Source organism: Chlamydotis macqueenii, chromosome 3, assembly GCF_036417535.1.
Source record: "Chlamydotis macqueenii isolate bChlMac1 chromosome 3, bChlMac1.mat, whole genome shotgun sequence".
Classification (NCBI taxonomy): Eukaryota; Metazoa; Chordata; class Aves; order Otidiformes; family Otididae; genus Chlamydotis; species Chlamydotis macqueenii.
Genome location: NC_141558.1, coordinates 1,930,329 through 1,946,696, shown reverse-complemented (window position 1 = coordinate 1,946,696; position 16,368 = coordinate 1,930,329). Strand labels below are relative to the sequence as shown.

The following is a 16,368-nucleotide window of genomic DNA, read 5'->3' as shown; positions in this document are numbered from 1 at the left end:
GCGCTGCTTACGGCGGGAGCCGAGGAGGAGGAGGAGGTCGGGGCTCACCTGATGCCAGGAGCCGGGTTGATCCCAGCCTCTGCCCTGAGCTTGCGGGATGGCGCAGCTCTTCGCCTGCTCCCGCATGGTCCCTGATCTGACCAATGCGATTAACGCAAAGCCCCGGAGGGTCTGGGGCAGCGTTGGGAGGTTGATTTGCTGCTGCTCGAGGCGGGGAAGGAAGCCGGCCCTGTGACAGCCACCCGTGCTGCCGGGGCCGCAGGGCTCCTCTCCCCTGGGCTTTAAACAAAAATACAAAAATTTCAGTCCTGCCGGTCACGGCTTTTCCAGCAGCAGCTGCTCTGGGGTTTTTCCCCCTATTTTATCCCAAATCCCCCAATCCCACCATCTGCAGCACCTCTCATCCCTGTGGAGTGTCCCCGGGATGAGGGGGCCCGTACTCCATCACGGCCCTGGGGACGCAGGCTGCTGCTGCGCTTCCTGGTGCTGCCCAAAAACGGAGCAAAATCCCTCTCCAGCAGCCGGAGGGAGGAATGCCCCAGCGGACAGACCGGAAGGGTAACTCACACTGAGTGACCAGGGTTTGGGGTTTTTGGGGGAGCCTGGGGGTGACCCAGCACCTGTTAACGGCAGCAACGCTCAGCACCTCCTCCTTGCGCCGCTGCCGATTTATCGCAGCTCCGGAGGCCGCGGTGGCGAGGCTGTCACTCCAATTAGTGTGGTCGCCCTTCACCCCGCTCATGGACTAACGAGGTTTGGCAGGGTTTGGGGATTTTGTTAGGGATTTTTGCTCGCCCTGAAGACTGGTGTTAACCCTTCATCTGCTGAGCCGTGCCCAAGCGGTGCTGAGGGCTCACGTTTTGCTGGGCTGCCGCCAAATTTAGTTCCTCCAAGGGAGCTCCAGGGGCTTTTCTGGATACTCAAGTGCTTCAAAACTGCCTTCAGGGAGAAACTTTTCAAGTGGAAAAAAAGATTTGAAATAAAAAGGTGACGCCTTGTTTTCCGTGGGGTCCAACTACTCGGTTAATCCCGGATTTTATTGCTCTTCCACGAGCTGGCACGTTGCTGTGCATCGTGTGCACTGGTGCCACTGTCCCCATGGGCTTCCCAGAACCTCGTCCTCAGGGTTTGGGGACCACCATGAAAACCCCAAACCCCTCCATGCAAGACAGAACCTGCCCGAGGAGCCAGTTCCCCCTCAGAAATTAAAAATGAGGAGCAAGGTTGGCGTTTGTCTAATCCCGCTTTCTGCAGCCAAGCAGATGTTTCGCATCTTTTGGCAGCGGCCGAGCCTTATCTGACGGCAGCGCTGCCACGGAGGAGATCAGAGGGCTTTGAAGGCCTCGCGGGAGCTCGGCGGAGGTATGTCGGGGCTCGTCGCTTCTGACAGATTCCAGGTGGGATTTGTAGCTGGATTATGTTGCAATTCAGGGCCTTAAGGGATTTTTTCAGCACGTTCTCCCAGAGGCACGAACCCTCCGCACCAGCGCTGGGCCAACAAAGAAGAGAAGTGGCGGAGGAAACATCTACGCCAAACAAGATGGATTTAAAAGCCCGTGGAAAGAAAACAGAGGGTGTTTTGTATATTGCAAAACAAAACAGTAAGAAATAAAGTTATTATTTAAGCTCCAAGAGCCAAAAATGTGTCTTCAGCCAGTGCCCAGAAGCAGCAGAGCAGGCTGGGTCGAAGCAGAGCTCTTCCCCAGCCTCCAAAGTGAAGCTGGAGCCTTGCTGGGTTATTCTTTTTTTTTTTTTTCCCCAGAAATAAAGATATTTCACACTTTAAAAAACCCCAACCTGCTGCTGGGAAGACCGGGTGGATTTAAAACAGAAGATGAGACGGCAGCAACCTGCGTAGGCTCCTGCTCTTCCCGTTCGGGCTGCAGGGGTGTCTCCAGGTCTCATTTGAAACCTTCGGGGTTAAAAATTCCTTTTGGGCATTAAATAATCATTAGGGTGAGTGCTGAGACACCAAATCCCTTTGGTTTTGGCACTGGACAGGACCCTCGCACCTTGCTTGCGTTGCCCGTTGAGGTGAAACCATCATCGTCTTTCTAATTAAACCAACAAAATTAAACCAACCCCCAGAGGACAACACAGCAACCAAACCCTAAAAAAATCAGAAATCGGGAAGAAAGGCGATCAGAGGGGGAAAAAAGACACCACCAGCCTAATCCTGGGAGCTAGAAATGCGGAATTCAGGCACCCAAACGTAACCTCTGGGTCTTGCAGGGGGTGGACGCTGCGGCTGAGCTCCGAGGGTGCGACTCCCTGGCGGGTGCCGGCTTCGGTCTCCGTGTCGTTGCTGCGTATTTTGGGTTTGTGGAAATACTGGCACGTAGGTCTGTGTGGTGGGATTATTTTTAGGACGTATTTATAGCATTTTATAGATTTCGAAATAGGATTTTAATATATTTCCATATTTAAATATTATATTAATTACATTATATTGAGCTGTTATAAATGTTATAATTGTTATAAATTGTGTTAAATTGTTATAAACGTTCCATTACAGCAGCTTGGGAAGAGGCTGGCAATCACTTGGCGCTGCAGATCCATCCGTCTTCGGCTTTCCCGCTGCCGTGGTGCCTCCAACTCACCGAGCGTCCCTGCAGCCCTCCCGTCCCCCCGGAGGCATTCTGGCCACCCAGGGGACTTTTTAAAACCAGCCGCCGCGCGGAGGCCGTCGCTTCGAAATGCATCAAAGCGCTGCCGGGGAAGTGGCGGCGGCGATGTGGTAAATGGGAGCGTGAAGCGAAGGGTCTCGGTGGAAAGGGGGGATTTAATAAAACACAAAAGGGAAGAGACGGGCGAGGAGCAGGGGCTCCCCCCGTGCCGCGCTGAACCCCTCGGAGACGTCCCTGTGGGACAGAGAGGGAGCAGGAGATGCCGGGAGGACGGCGGGATGTGGGTGTTGGGAACAGGCGGTGAATGCGCAGGCAGCAAAATTGGAGATTGAATATCAATCAAACGTACTGTGAGCGTCACCATGAAAACCAGTCGGACCGGTAGCAAAGCACGTTTGCAATGTGGATCCCAGCGCACGGTCGCGCCAAAGGGTCTGTGCCTTTGTCCCGCTGCGCGGGAGCAGCGTGGAGCTGGCAGTAACGCAGAAAGAAAATGACTTTTTAAAAAAGCTCCTGCTATTTCCAACCATTTTGTTTCAATCTTTTATTATCAAGGATTTCCTGGAGATTTTCGTTTAATTAGGATTTGCGCGTGGCCGGATGCTCTTCTGCCTTCAAGCTGGTGAAGAAACCGCAGTGAGGGCGTGAGTCAGCGTGGCTGAGGGGCAAAGCTGGACCCAAAGTAGCAAACAGGGCATCAAAGCACAGCAGGAACGACCGAAATCCGCTGCCCTTAACCTCAGCCCGGGGAGGAACGGGGGTCCGGGCTGCCCTCTGCCTCCTCTTAACCAGCAGCTCCGAAGGTTTCATCCCTGAACGGAGTTATTTATCTTAGAACAGAACCATGTGTTAAGAGAGTGTTGCCGCTCCCACCCCACGCGCCCTTCGTCAGCTCGCTCGTCTCTTTGCTCGTGGTGGTTGGAGCGGTCCGTCGCTCATAAAAGGGTGGAACAAACCCGAGCCCCAACTCCGCGGAGAGCTTTGTGTTTGCTGGAAGGGCGCCCGGCGTCCACGAGTACAGATGTTAGGGAAAGATTAAGGACAGATTAAGTCTAGAAAGTCTTTCTTCGAGTTCAGAGCGCCGCTAGCCAGAGTAAAATTGAATATTGAAACCTCAGCTGCCTCGGAACCGGGGTTTTAAAGGGGAGGGTGTAGTTACGCACATCGCGGAGGGTTTGAAAGCCTGTTGACGAAGAGACTAGGATTTTTCCATCGTTTTATTAAAAACTTTGAGAGGTTTACAATGAAAATTTACACCTACTACAACAGAACCAGTTTGTACACTCACAGTTAAAGTGCTAAAAATCAAACATTACAAAACCGACACTGGACTACTGTAAACAAGCCTACCAAGAGCCGAGTGCAAGTCAAGTCAGCCGCGCTCCGGCACGACCCCACGCCAGCGGCCACGTGCACCCCCTACGTACAGGTCTCACCAACACGAAAGCTTCTTCCGCTCCCATTCGGGAAGGGACGAAATCACAAAACGTACGCGAGCGCGTCAAGGGAAAGCGCTGGCAGGGGTGGCAGCGCCGTTACGTGCACCGAGTTCCCCGGCGCACGGACCCGACAGCCGTTCGCGACAGGCAAAAAACCGCGTTAAACGTCCCGCCTCGGGGGGAAGATAGATCCCGATCCGGTTCCAAACCAAATACAGGGGGACAGGCGGGAAATTCCACATTCAATTCGACATTCTGCTGTTCAGGGTGAACCTCGGGCTGCTCCGCTCTGCACCTCAGCTTCACGGTACAGCCAAGGCTGCCTTGCTCCCCACCGCTGTCATTTTTGGGGGTCCCCAGCCCCCTGGGGCTGGGCTGCAGGGCTGGCCCCCCTGGATGGGCGGGCATCGCTCCAAGGGCTGGCCCCACCTCACCTGGCTCCTCCTGTGGGCTCCCCGGCCCTTCCCGAGGGGTTTCCCTCCCCTCCTCGCTGGAACCATTTGGCTGCGGCTGGATTTCAGCTTCTGCCTAAAGCTTCCGCAGCAAAATTTAGGTCTAAGCACTGAGAAAAGGGAGAGCGGACAAATACATTTACAACTAAACGTGGCTTTTTTTTTGCTTTTGGATTTTTTACGCTTTAAAAACGAGCCCTACCAATGCAGTGGGAGGGGGACTTTTCCATGCAACACGACCGCATCTCTGATTCGCGATATTTCAACGAACGACGGGAGCTACGAAGGGATTAAGAAGGACCATGACGAACTCGGAGGGAATCTGTTCTCAGCAGCAATCGGGCCGAGGTCTGCGCTCACCAGCTGCAGCCGAGCGCTCGCCCTCAGCCACCTCCGGCTTTCCCTGGACAGGACAGCGAAGGGAAGACCAGGGGTGACCTGCCACCGCCATCGCTTCTTGAGGACATACAGCTGCCAAGGGAGCCGCGCGTTCACCAGCAAAACGGAGATGCAGTTCCCCGGGAATACTGGGAAGAAGCAGCCGTGGGTTTTACGGGAAGCTCTGGTATCGCAGCCTTGCAAAGCGGATATTCTGGGGCTTCAGTCGTCGTACGCGTGGAATGGAGATACGTCAACCCGCCGTGGGATGAGCTGGAGAAACCGGGCTATGTACAACTTCTCTGCCTGCTTCAAAGAGGAGAGGGTCGGGCTTTTGGTGGCACGCGTCTGCTGGAGAGGGACAAAACTCTGCTGCTAAATCCTGAGGAGCACGCGTTCAGCTGCAGGTCCGTTAGGTCAGCCCAAGCCCAACACGACCAGAGTGTTTCAGGAACCGCGGAACTGCCGTCCTGGAATGGGGTTTAAGCTCCCCGGGGAATTTACGGATTGGCAGCGGTCCCAGAAACCAGGCACCCAGGGCTGGAGCCCTCGCCGGTTAGCAGGGGGCTGCAGATAGCAAAGCACCCCAAAACCACTGCCAGAGACGGTGGCTGGGCAGCGTTCGAACTCGGACGCGCTTCAGAGCCCCCGGGCGCGATGATTTGGGAGCTGGAGCCCCGCAAGCGCCCTGGCCAGGGAATCTTACAAGAGAAATCCGAAACAGTCGTTGGTAGAGGGCTTTGAAATCCCAGGAAGGAATGCTTTGCGGAAACAGAGCGGCATGCTAATTCAGGTGCTGAAGATAAAAGGGAGGGTTTGGGACTGCAGGGGTAGGGAGGGGCATAAAACCCAGCCAGAACTCGAGTTTTACATTTTAATCACCTCTCTGGGGTGACAGGAGCCTGCCCCTCGTGTACAGGATACACGAGCAAGGAACAGCTTCGCTATTCCCGTCTGGAAACAATACAGGGACCGAACCTCTCAAATTAACAACATTTCAAGCTGGATATATTTCAAACCTCCATCACTGTTCCCCTCCCTGACTCTAAACAAGTCAAAGCATTGCTACAATTAAAAAAAAAAAACCCAACAAAACCAAGAAACCCTGGAAACAGAGCCAAGAAGATCAACACAAGCGCTTGAGCTTGTTTAGTTCAGTGACAGCGTTCAGGAAAACTCAGCCTCCCGGCTCCTTTTGCAGATTCCGACTCCGAAAACCACCATCCCTTTGAAGCAGCAAGCGATTTAGCAGAAGCTGAATTTGAAAATACAAAAGGGTTCCACCTTTGTGGATGACAGGGAATTGTTTCACCAGCTCAAGTCACTCAAAAGATTTTTTTCATACCCGTCTGCTCTGCGAGAGGTGACGGAGCGGATCTGGCCGGCGATCCCTGCGGCCGTCCCCCGGGGCTGTTTGCTGAGCAAACGGCAAAGCTGAGGCTGCTCTGCCCCGGGGCGGTGGGCGCAGCAACCTCCCTCCCCGGACTGACCACCAGGAGAGCGGGGAGTTGTTGCTAAGCTTTGTTATTGCGCGGTGGGTTTGGTTTGTGCTTCTCCTTCGGAGCAAAAAGCCTGGTGGGAGCAAGACGGACAGTTTACGGTAAACGCGTTTCTAAAAGACGGGCTGACTCCCAGGGCAACCTTTGATTTCAAAGAGCGCGCAGGGTAACGTGCTTTGCTGTTGTGTCATCAGCTACAATTAAAATGAGTAATTGCGGCGCAGCTTCGTTGCTGCTGTTGGCGAAAGCCTCTGAGGTACGCACCACGGGTTGCTGCCCTACTCCTGCCCTTGAGGTTGTGCCACCTCAGCGCGCAGAAAGGCTTTTCAGCACGCCCCAAACAGGTCAAAAAGGGAATTATGTAAGGACAATGAAGAAAAAAAAGAATTCATTTCCCAGCAACGATCCGCAGTAATTACTGAGGTAGGTTTAAACGCAATCAGTGTTTCCTCACGCTGGATGAATCTCGGAGTAGATGCTTCAGAAGATCTACCGCACCACTCAAGAGACGCCTCGACCTTTGCCTGCAGTGGCAACAAAGCCTCGCTGTACCCCAACGGATTATTTACACACAAAAAAAGCCCAAACTGAGAATTCTCTACCGTGAACCTGGAGTAGGGAACGAAAAGAGAATAATCACTGTAGAGGTCGACCAGTGGTGCAAGCTCCCCAGCTGGGCAGGAGCCAGCAGTTTCGGGTGGCTATCCATTTCCTCCTCCTCAAGACCGCAACGCAGCGTTTCTGGCCGCCGCGTCCCGCTCTTTCCCCTCCTGCGGGCAGCTCCTGCCTCGATTTCTCCCACTCACGTCAATCCTTGCTCCCCGCTCGCTCAGCACAAAGAGAATCCTCCCAAAAAGCAGCCACGGTATCGCCAGGAAGGCGGCCATCCCCGATTCAACTCCTCCTGCCCGTTTCGGCCTCCGCCTTCCTCTCCCAGGTTACGGGGTTCGTAAGCAGGCTTCGTTCTGTTTGTAAGGAAAAGGTTGGACATCCCAGTTTTGGGGGACAAATTCAGCTTTTCTATTATTATTCTTTTTTTAAATAGATGAGGAACAGGCAATCTCAGCTTCTGTACATTAATCTAAAAAATAAGTGGCTGAATATTATCTAGATAACTGGTTTTAAAATGGATCTCTTCCTACATAAATTGTAAACAAGTAGAAAATTTAAATAGTATTTTGTAAAAAAGCACGGACAATACAAGTTATACAAAAATCACTCTTCCCTGCCTCTCTTCCCCCCACCCCCCACCCCATCCCAACAACAGCTCCGGTACGAGCCGGCCATCATCAGCGGAGTTCCCTTTCCTGCTCCAAAACGCTCATCCCTGGGTTGCATTTTCCAGTGTAATCGTTAAAAATTCCTGCTGATTCCACACAGATGTCCTTTATACAGCATTTAATACGCGTCCCCTCCCCCTGCGCTCGACAGCGGTGCGGTATCTAATCGAGACGCGCACGGAGGAATTCCTTCCATATTCAAGGGCTCCCTTATGCCTGTAAGGAAGAATCTCAGCGTGACCCTGCCAGCCAGTTGTCAAGGGTAACACCTACCGACGCGCAGAGCCACTGGAGGGAGGGGGAGATGGTTTTTCAACAAAAAATAAGAAATTCAGCAACGGTGCCTGATGAGTAACGGTTATCGAATAAATAATTACCTACAGATAGGTTCAAACGAGGCAACCAGCGTTTTACTCAAGAATTGGAGATTGCTGAACACTCTAGCTCTGACGCAAGTACAAGAACGCTGGCTTCAACACGAAGAAGCCGGCGTCGGCTTCCTGATGCGCCAAATCAGCACCCGATGAGAGGCGCGGTAATACTGAGCGTGGTCGCACCACCGAGGAAGGGACGGCGAGGCGCGCGACCGCACCGACTGCTCCTCTCCGCTGCCAGCGGCTCAAGCGCTGGTGCCGTCCTCCTCGATGACGCGGTTCATGCTGGTCCCGTGCGTGATGTGTGTCATTGGGTTGCTGCTGAGGTCCCTGATGCTGCTGTGCCGTGACTGTTCGTTCAGCCGGTGGGAACTGCTGTGCCTGGAATGATCAGTCAGCCGCGACATGCTGCCGTGAGGTAGTCTTTCTTCTACGCCTCTGTAGCTGCAGGGAGTGTACCTAATTTATGAAATCAGAGGACAATTATTACCGTTGTTACCGCCGCAGTCAGGAAAGAATGTAAACAGATCTGGGTGCCTGCGCACACACACGCACGCACGCAAACCCTTTTTTGTGAAAAAAGTCCTTCTCCGCCTAGCTCAGGCAGTCAGCTTACACAGCCCCAGGCAAATCGTTTCAACTCCTCACGCAGCTCCGTTCTTAACACAGCGCCGCACGCTACGTAGTGTTGATAATGAGGTGAGTAAAATACTTGATGATAAATTATGTTATAAACCTAACTACACCTCGAGTTAGAGTGGGTAACTTGTTCACTTCTGCCAGGACTATTTACAGAAACAAAATCAATTTCCACACAGACAAAAGCAGCCACAAAAACACCAAGGTGATTTTGGGAGAGATCTGGTTTCCCACACGCTCAGATGACGTAACACGGATCACTGCCTTTGCAGGAGAACCAGCGCTGAACACGTTCACACCACGTTGACGACTGACAATTCACTGGCCCAGGTTGCCCAGAGAGGCAGTGGATGCCCCATCCCTGGAAACATTCCAGGCCAGGTTGGCCGGGGCTGTGAGCAACCTGATGTGGTTGGAGATGTCCCTGCTCCTGGCAGGGGGGTTGGGCTGGGTGGGCTTGAACACTCCCTCCCCACCCAAACCCCTCTGTGATTCGATGTAAATCACAAAGACCAGCGCAGACTCTGAAAAACATCACGGTATTTTTTTCCCTTTCCAATCCAGACATGAACAGGGAGAGGAGATGCAACCAGAGGAAGTAAATACCAGCAGAACTTCCCATTTTAGCAACACGATGGCCAAACGCCGGGCTAAATTGGCCAACTGTCCACGAAATTTTGAAGAGGAGAAACCTACCGGCCGTCGCGCGACCGGTGCAGGCTGCCGTGGTAGCTGCTGACTTTGCTGTGGACGCTGCCGGCCTTGCTCCTTTGGTCGTCCAGCATGGCCAGCTGGGTGGAGGAGGCGTGAGTCGAGGTGCCCTGCGTGGAGGTGCCTCTGGACTTGCGGATGATGGGGGTGTTGGGATCTCTCAGGAGAGACTGCGCGAAGTCTGGCTCTTGCAGCACTTGACGGCTCTCGTTTACAACTCTGAGGGAGACGGGCAATTTGAATCGTTAACGTCGACGATGCAATATAAAAGTGAGCAGAGTAACTGCACTGTGACTGTTTTACAAACGGAGCAGACAAATCTTACAGCTCGGCAAACCAGACCATTTATTCACATTATCATGTCCCCACGTGCCTAATTTTGAAACACTTCCACATTTGGAGATTTCAGCAAAGTTCAGATTCTTGAATTCCTTCCTATTCCCTCCTGCTCCCTGGTACGCGGAATTACGGCAGTGTGTTTATGGCCTTAGTTTGCGAATATTGCCACAAGAGAATCCTTGGGATCGCGCTGTGAATCGACACGCTCAGATCTCCTGGGGAAGCGCCTCTCAGGGAACACGGGGAGCCGCTTCCTCACCCAAATGAGCATTTAAAATGTGGTTTCAAACCGGGAGCGGGAGGAGAACGCCAGAAGAGATACACCAGACACAGTAACACATAACCAACTGCCCTGCAGCCCTTAGGTGAGTGGTTACGGTTCCGCAGCTTCTCTTGCTGGGAAGGGCTGGCAGAGGGGCACACACTTGGCTGCTACCATAGCCTGATGAACGGAGGTGCTATCACATCCTCCACGTTCCTCTTCTCTTTCTTTTTTTTTTTTTTAAATCTCTTTTTTGTGGTGAAGCTTTTTCCTCCCCTCCCATTCTCTGCATTATCCTTTCATGTTCCGTTTCCCCCACCTCGCTAGCTCCTCCTCTTAATTTTCTCGCTCACGGAGGATTGCAGGCTTCCTAAGGAGGGAGGTTTCTATCGGCTCTGCCCCTCACTGCTCCACAACCGGGGCCGGCAAAGGGATCTGGCTCCAGCCAGACGCTGCCGTGCGTGGGAGCTGCTCGGCTGCCTGGTTGCACCAGGGGAGAGGATGGCACCTCCAGGAGCCACCCAGCTTCCTCGGCCTCCGTTAACTCTATTCCCGTCCCCTACCCACCCAACCACTACGTCACCTCTACGTAAACCCTACCTAAAGGTACCTACACGGATTAAAATCATATCAAGTTGTTGTTAACCCCGTGCGTATCTTAGTAGGTTATCTTCAAATAAAGAAAAATTTACTCCCACTCCACAGAAGGTCGTTTCAGCTGAACCTCAGCAGCAGGCCAGCTCTGCTAAGGGTGGAGAAGGCAAAGCCATGGAGCGGTCACTTAAAGGCGTGCTGTACCTGTGGATCTCTTCTGAAACATCTACTTAAAAGACGGCATGTACAATTATGAAAATAGCTACTCAGAGCTATTACGAAATCGTACGGGTTGTCTCTACATTGATGCCACACCTTAGTCTAAATTAATTTCTACCTCACAGAAGCTGTAAGACATTCTCACTGTCATTTTCTCAAACCGTGCTCTGGCACTAACGCCTAAGGGAAGATTAAAAGCAGAGACAAGTGCCTTTAACTGCAATCAGGGTGAAAAGGGTTTCATTTCCATTTAAAGGTCCGATTCATTCGACTGGATAAGCACATTGATAAAGAAAAACTTTCAATTCCACCTCTTAGTAAATGGCAGAGAAGTTGTAGCATTCAACTGAAACCCAATTCTTGTTAAAAAATATTTTGAAAACAGACAGAGCGATGTAAATTTGATTCTGGGGCCAAAGAATAATTACGGAAAAATAAGTGACAATTCTTCAGGGGTTTTTTGCACTGTTGCTTGTCTTGTTCCTTGCTCCGTTTTGGACAGCGAGAGATTTCTCAGCAAGCTGCCCCTGTCTGTTCCTGTCTTTGCCTCCACGCAAAACTAACCGCATGCTCTTCCAGGACTACAAGGGAAGAGGAGATGATCTGCCAGTACTCACCAGTTGGCCTATGGGATACCAGTACTCACTCTTTTTTCCTGCGTCCGTGGAAAAAGCTAGCCCACTCAAAACAGGTCTTTTTGCTTCCAACCCAGAAGACGGAGGGTATCCCAACGACCAAAGCCATGAGATATTTCATGAGAAAGAGAATCAAATCTGGACGGCTCATCTGAGTGACCTAGAGAGAGAGAGAGAGAGAGAGGCGATTACACAAACCAGCGTAGTTCACCGCTCCGTTTATTAACTCCTTCAAAATAACTGTCTCTGCCTTGAGCCAAAGTAAACACCAACAGGGTTCCTTTGTTTGGCGGCTCTGGAGAGCGCGCCCGGGTGTGTTGGACAGCCCACTGCGGAGCAAAACAAAAGACTCAACTGCTGTGAGGTCCCGGCCTTTATTTGTATTTCTGCTCTTTTGTCTGCGCCCGGGATAATTGTGAAATATTTTCTAGTCCGCAAATTAAGAAGACTCGTTCCTTTGATGGAATGACGCTATACAAATCCAGGTGCTACATCTGCTGTTGGGAAAAAGCCCAGTGAAAGGTTTCATGGGATGTTCAGTGGTGATGCTTTATTCCTCACCCCCCAGTGCAGGGTTGTACCCGTAGTTTCCTTCCCTCAAGAGCTCAAGGCGCTGGCGAGCCAGGAGTGCTCGGTTCTCAGTGACCCAGCACAACTCCCACCCCTCCCCGGTTATTCAACAGCACCGACCGAATTGAAAAAGCTCACCATGGCTGTTTTCTGCAAGCTTTTTGATACGCAAAGGGTTTGTTTGGAAAAGGTGCAGGGAAGATGCAAAGATGTTCTTTCCAGGATGGTCTGTAAGGTAGCTTTCAAATAAATCGGCATCCAGGGACTCTCTTGAATCAATAACCCAACTCAAACACTGAACCTTCCGGGACAGAGAACCTCAAGTGCAAGCCTGAAAGATACCACCATCTTCTTACAAGGAGGCTGTGGAGGAGAGGAACTAACTTACTCTGGGGTAATTAAGCCCTCTGTAAGCATCTGTGTAACACCACCACACTGTGACCACGGAAGGTCCTCTAGGTCTCAACCAGCCACTGGCCGTTAAACGACATAGGGTCGCAGAGGTTCCCCGCTTTTCATCACAGCTGAGGGAGAGTCGGCCAGAAAAAAGATCAGTTAAAAGATTTGACATAGCCAGCAACGAGGCAAGACAGTAAAACTGCCCGCAGCAAGGCCAAGTCTGAAGGAATGGGTCTGCAAAACACCTGGAAGAATTTTATGACAGCAGGGGATGAGGACTATGAACAGAGGTGGCACAGGAGAGGAGAAGAGAAAGAAAATGAAGGCAGCCAAGAGAATGTGAATGATAAACAGACGATGTGAAGCGACGGGAGCCGTGACCGCAAGAGCATTAGGCCGACCAGAAGGGAGGGAAGGAGATCGCGCAGCTGGGGACCCCTTGGTGAGGACTGACAGGCCTTTGACCTCAGCAGATCCAGAGCAGAAGGGTCTTCTGCCCGAGAAGCACAGCTAAAGCAGCAGACGTGAGGCAGAAAAGGACCCTGACAGGCAAGGGGAAGATGTCAGCGACTGCCTTGTATCGCGACACGTGAGGTTCCCATCAGGACAGCTTTAGGATGTGTAACACTGAGGCTGGGAAAGATGTTTGAACACGTGGAATTCAACTGATATTCCGTTAAATTCTCCTGATCCCAACAGAAATAGAGTAAGCGCGTACAGGATAACAAAGATCCACAGATGGCTCAAGGGTTAGCATCTGCAGGAAGGTTTGGGGCAGTTTAATCGTGAGGAGACGCTCACGGAATGAGGTCTCTTTCCAACAAGGAGAACCCGCAGCAGCAGCTCCGAGAAGATGGTGACGCAGCTGACAAAACCAGTATACTTAAGAAAGCAAGCTGGATATCTACCGGCCTGTATAAAACAGGAGAAAATATCAACCAAGCTGTTTCAAGTCAGGGGAACATTGCTCTGTAAGGCAAGAGTGGGACTGAAACTCTTGGTACAGCTCTGGGAACTCAGTTGGAGTCCATCTTCCTGGAAAGCTGCGGGCACAGAGAAGGGCTAGGAGGCCAACAGGGAACTGCCAGCCCATCTTGCAAGAAGCTTGTCTGGCCTATAAAGACCCAAAGGTGAGAGAAAATTAATTGCTAAAGAATATGAAATATCTAATTACTGACATGGTAAAAAGTCCCACCTAGCAGTAAGCAACAGAAAAAAAAAAAAATATGGCGGCATCAGCCATGAAGAGATGATGAAGAAATGCCGTCCTCTAAGGAGGAAGATTTTGGAACAGCTTTCAAACAGGACGAGCATCTTTTCAGGTTGAGCGTTATCTTTTAAGATTATCAGTTTACAAAAGATCTTCTTGTTGACAGTGACAGAGCTTCCCTCTGATCCTACGAGCTTATACTAACGTAGAAACACCTACACAATCTCCTGAAACACCATCAAGAACCCTTTTTTCCCCCCTCGAACCAGAAATCTGAATTCAATGTAGTCACTGTGTGGAGATGATTTGCCAGAAACAGGCCCATGCCCCATGATTTTCCGACCGTGTAATGCTGAGGAGCAGCACAGCTTCTATACGGGCCACCGGAAACACAGCAATCGTTGTTTTAATACTTTGTATTATTACACATTTTTGAATAATATCACCTTTGCAGATGGAAAATGAGGAGAATTTAAGAGTCTTGCCCCAAATCCCACAGCACAACTGTGGCAGGCTAGAACACGACAAGAACTCAGGACCATTGATATTGGTCTTCAATAACTACATGCCTAGCTTCCAATTAAATACAGAAACATAACGAGCACTAGCGTTCATCTTCGTGTGAAGTAGCATCAAGACTCTCCCCGTGCCAGTTCTTTCCTCAGCGCCGCTCAGCGTGCTTCCCATCAACCTCTGCCCCAGGAAAAACAACTGATGTTGAAGGTCTTCGACAACGCTATGGGCCTTCCTACGCTTGCAACCATTTAACCACGCAAAACGAGTCTGAAGGCTTTCTAGGTGGTTTTCTACTCAACCTGCGAGATCCCACTCAAGAAAAAAAATAATATTAACAATTACCAAATTAAAAATTATCCAACAAAATTAAGCTCTTAAAAATTAACCTTATTATCTCATTTCATACTGTGCAAATGTGGCATTAAGAGGAATAAACGGTGAAATTCATTGTTTCTTAATGACGGTAATATTCAGGTAAATTTTTACATTTCCATACAAGGCTTGTCCGCTGGGCCAAGTCTCCCCGGCCTGAAGGGAATTTAATTTTGATTCTTGCGTTAAGAATAAACCAACAGTTCTCATGCTAAAGCTCTCAGCGGCTCGCTGTGCTACAGGACGTCTTGATTTCACCGACCGAGTCACACTGCTTGATGTTAGAGCCAACCGAAATCAGGTGCTGTGGTGCGTACTGCTGTCCGGGCTGGATATATTACAAATCCCTCTGGCACTAGGTAAAGGACATTATTTCCATGAAGATATTACATTCCATCGTTCCATAGCGAAAATTCTGGCTCAACATATTCACGCTACAAAGAATTCCAAGCCAAAAATTACAACAAACGTATACAACAAATTCCTTCAGGTGAAAGGAAGAGCATCCTGCACTTCGGCAAAGCAAGTTATTAAACACCATTCCGTAAATTTCTTGAAAATCAGCTGCTTTGCACAAAGCAAGCCATTCAAGTGGTAACACCTATTAGACTCACCGATGGTTAACACCAAAGCGACTGCACCTGCTTTAAACATCGCGTATCTGCGGAGTGTGAGACATTTATAATAATTAACACAGGAGAAACAAAACTTGAAGTTACCATTCCAGGCTTACAAAACCGAAAGTACCAGGTGTTTAAACCCAAAGCTCCGAGCCCGTTTCCCAGCAGCACGGCACTCGCGTAACTCCAAGCCCCAAACGCTGCCGTTTTCCTTCATTAGGACAGAGAACGGGCTGCCCGGTTTTTTCAAAGCAATCGAACTATGCAAACGCTCGCTCACGGTCACCCTGAGAGCGTAAATCCAGGAGATTTTTACTTTTGCTCTGCTGCACGACTGCAGGAAAAGTTAAAAACGCAACTTAGGAGAGCGAAGTGTTGCAGACTGTAGTGTGGCTCAATGTATTCGCAATAAATCCATGAAATTACAACTTGACCTGGAATATCCAAACTTCACACACCAGTTTCTAGAAACGCAAAACATTTTCCCGAAGCATCTGCTCACGTGACCTGCTCTGCCACGCAACCGCAGCGCTGATCGTTCCAGAAATAAGGGCCTTATTTATAGTAAATCCCCACCGGCAGCGAGTGTAACGTTCAAACTGGTTCAGGAGCACTTCTGCGATTTTAAAACCATCTTTAATACTCTCAGCTTGCCTATTAATAATCACTTCTCCTGCTGAGAAGCTCCAGGCAACTGGGCCGACTGAGGCAAGCAGGGATCGGCCAGAGCATCGATGGCAGCAATTCCAGCACTACAAAATCGCTCGCTCTTCCTTTTCTTAACGAACTCCTTGCCCTGGACCCAAACTCTTCCAAGAAGTGTCTAACTCCAACACATGAAACCTCCATAATTTTTAGGAGAGTATCTCGGCAAAAAGCGGCTGCTGCAATGCTGTCCACACTTCTAAAACAATCCGCATCTTTATTTTCACAATTTGTTGCAGTTACGTGACTAAAAGAGGAGACAACACTTCACTAAATTCCACATTTCTTTAAAACCCTTACGACATTAACGTGTCCAACCCCCTTCGAAGATGGCAGTGAAATCTGGACAAGATCCCCAGTTTCTAGCTATCTTCATGGAGAAAGAAGATGATGAGGGAATATCTAATGTGGTCCCAGACGCTGTAGAAGACCGTCCTTCCACAGCTGCAGAGATAACAGTTTTCTCCTCTTCTCCAACCCATTAGCTCAGCTTTGTTTGACTCTTTGCAAAAAGCTTTTTGCAAATTT

At 50.4% G+C, this 16,368-nt stretch overlaps 1 protein-coding gene across 1 annotated transcript in view; it reads right to left on the bottom strand.

The window, feature by feature from the left end:
- Positions 1–7,703: 7,703 nt before the first annotated feature.
- Positions 7,704–16,368, bottom strand: part of FZD3 (frizzled class receptor 3) — a 59,037-nt gene continuing 50,372 nt past the window's right edge. The window contains exons 5-7 of the mRNA XM_086743787.1: positions 11,460–11,608; positions 9,385–9,618; positions 7,704–8,508 (exon numbers count right to left, since the gene is read on the bottom strand). Coding sequence (XP_086599913.1) covers positions 8,295–8,508; positions 9,385–9,618; positions 11,460–11,608 — 597 coding nt within the window. The 3' untranslated portion in view covers positions 7,704–8,294. The remainder of the gene's footprint in view (positions 8,509–9,384; positions 9,619–11,459; positions 11,609–16,368) is intronic.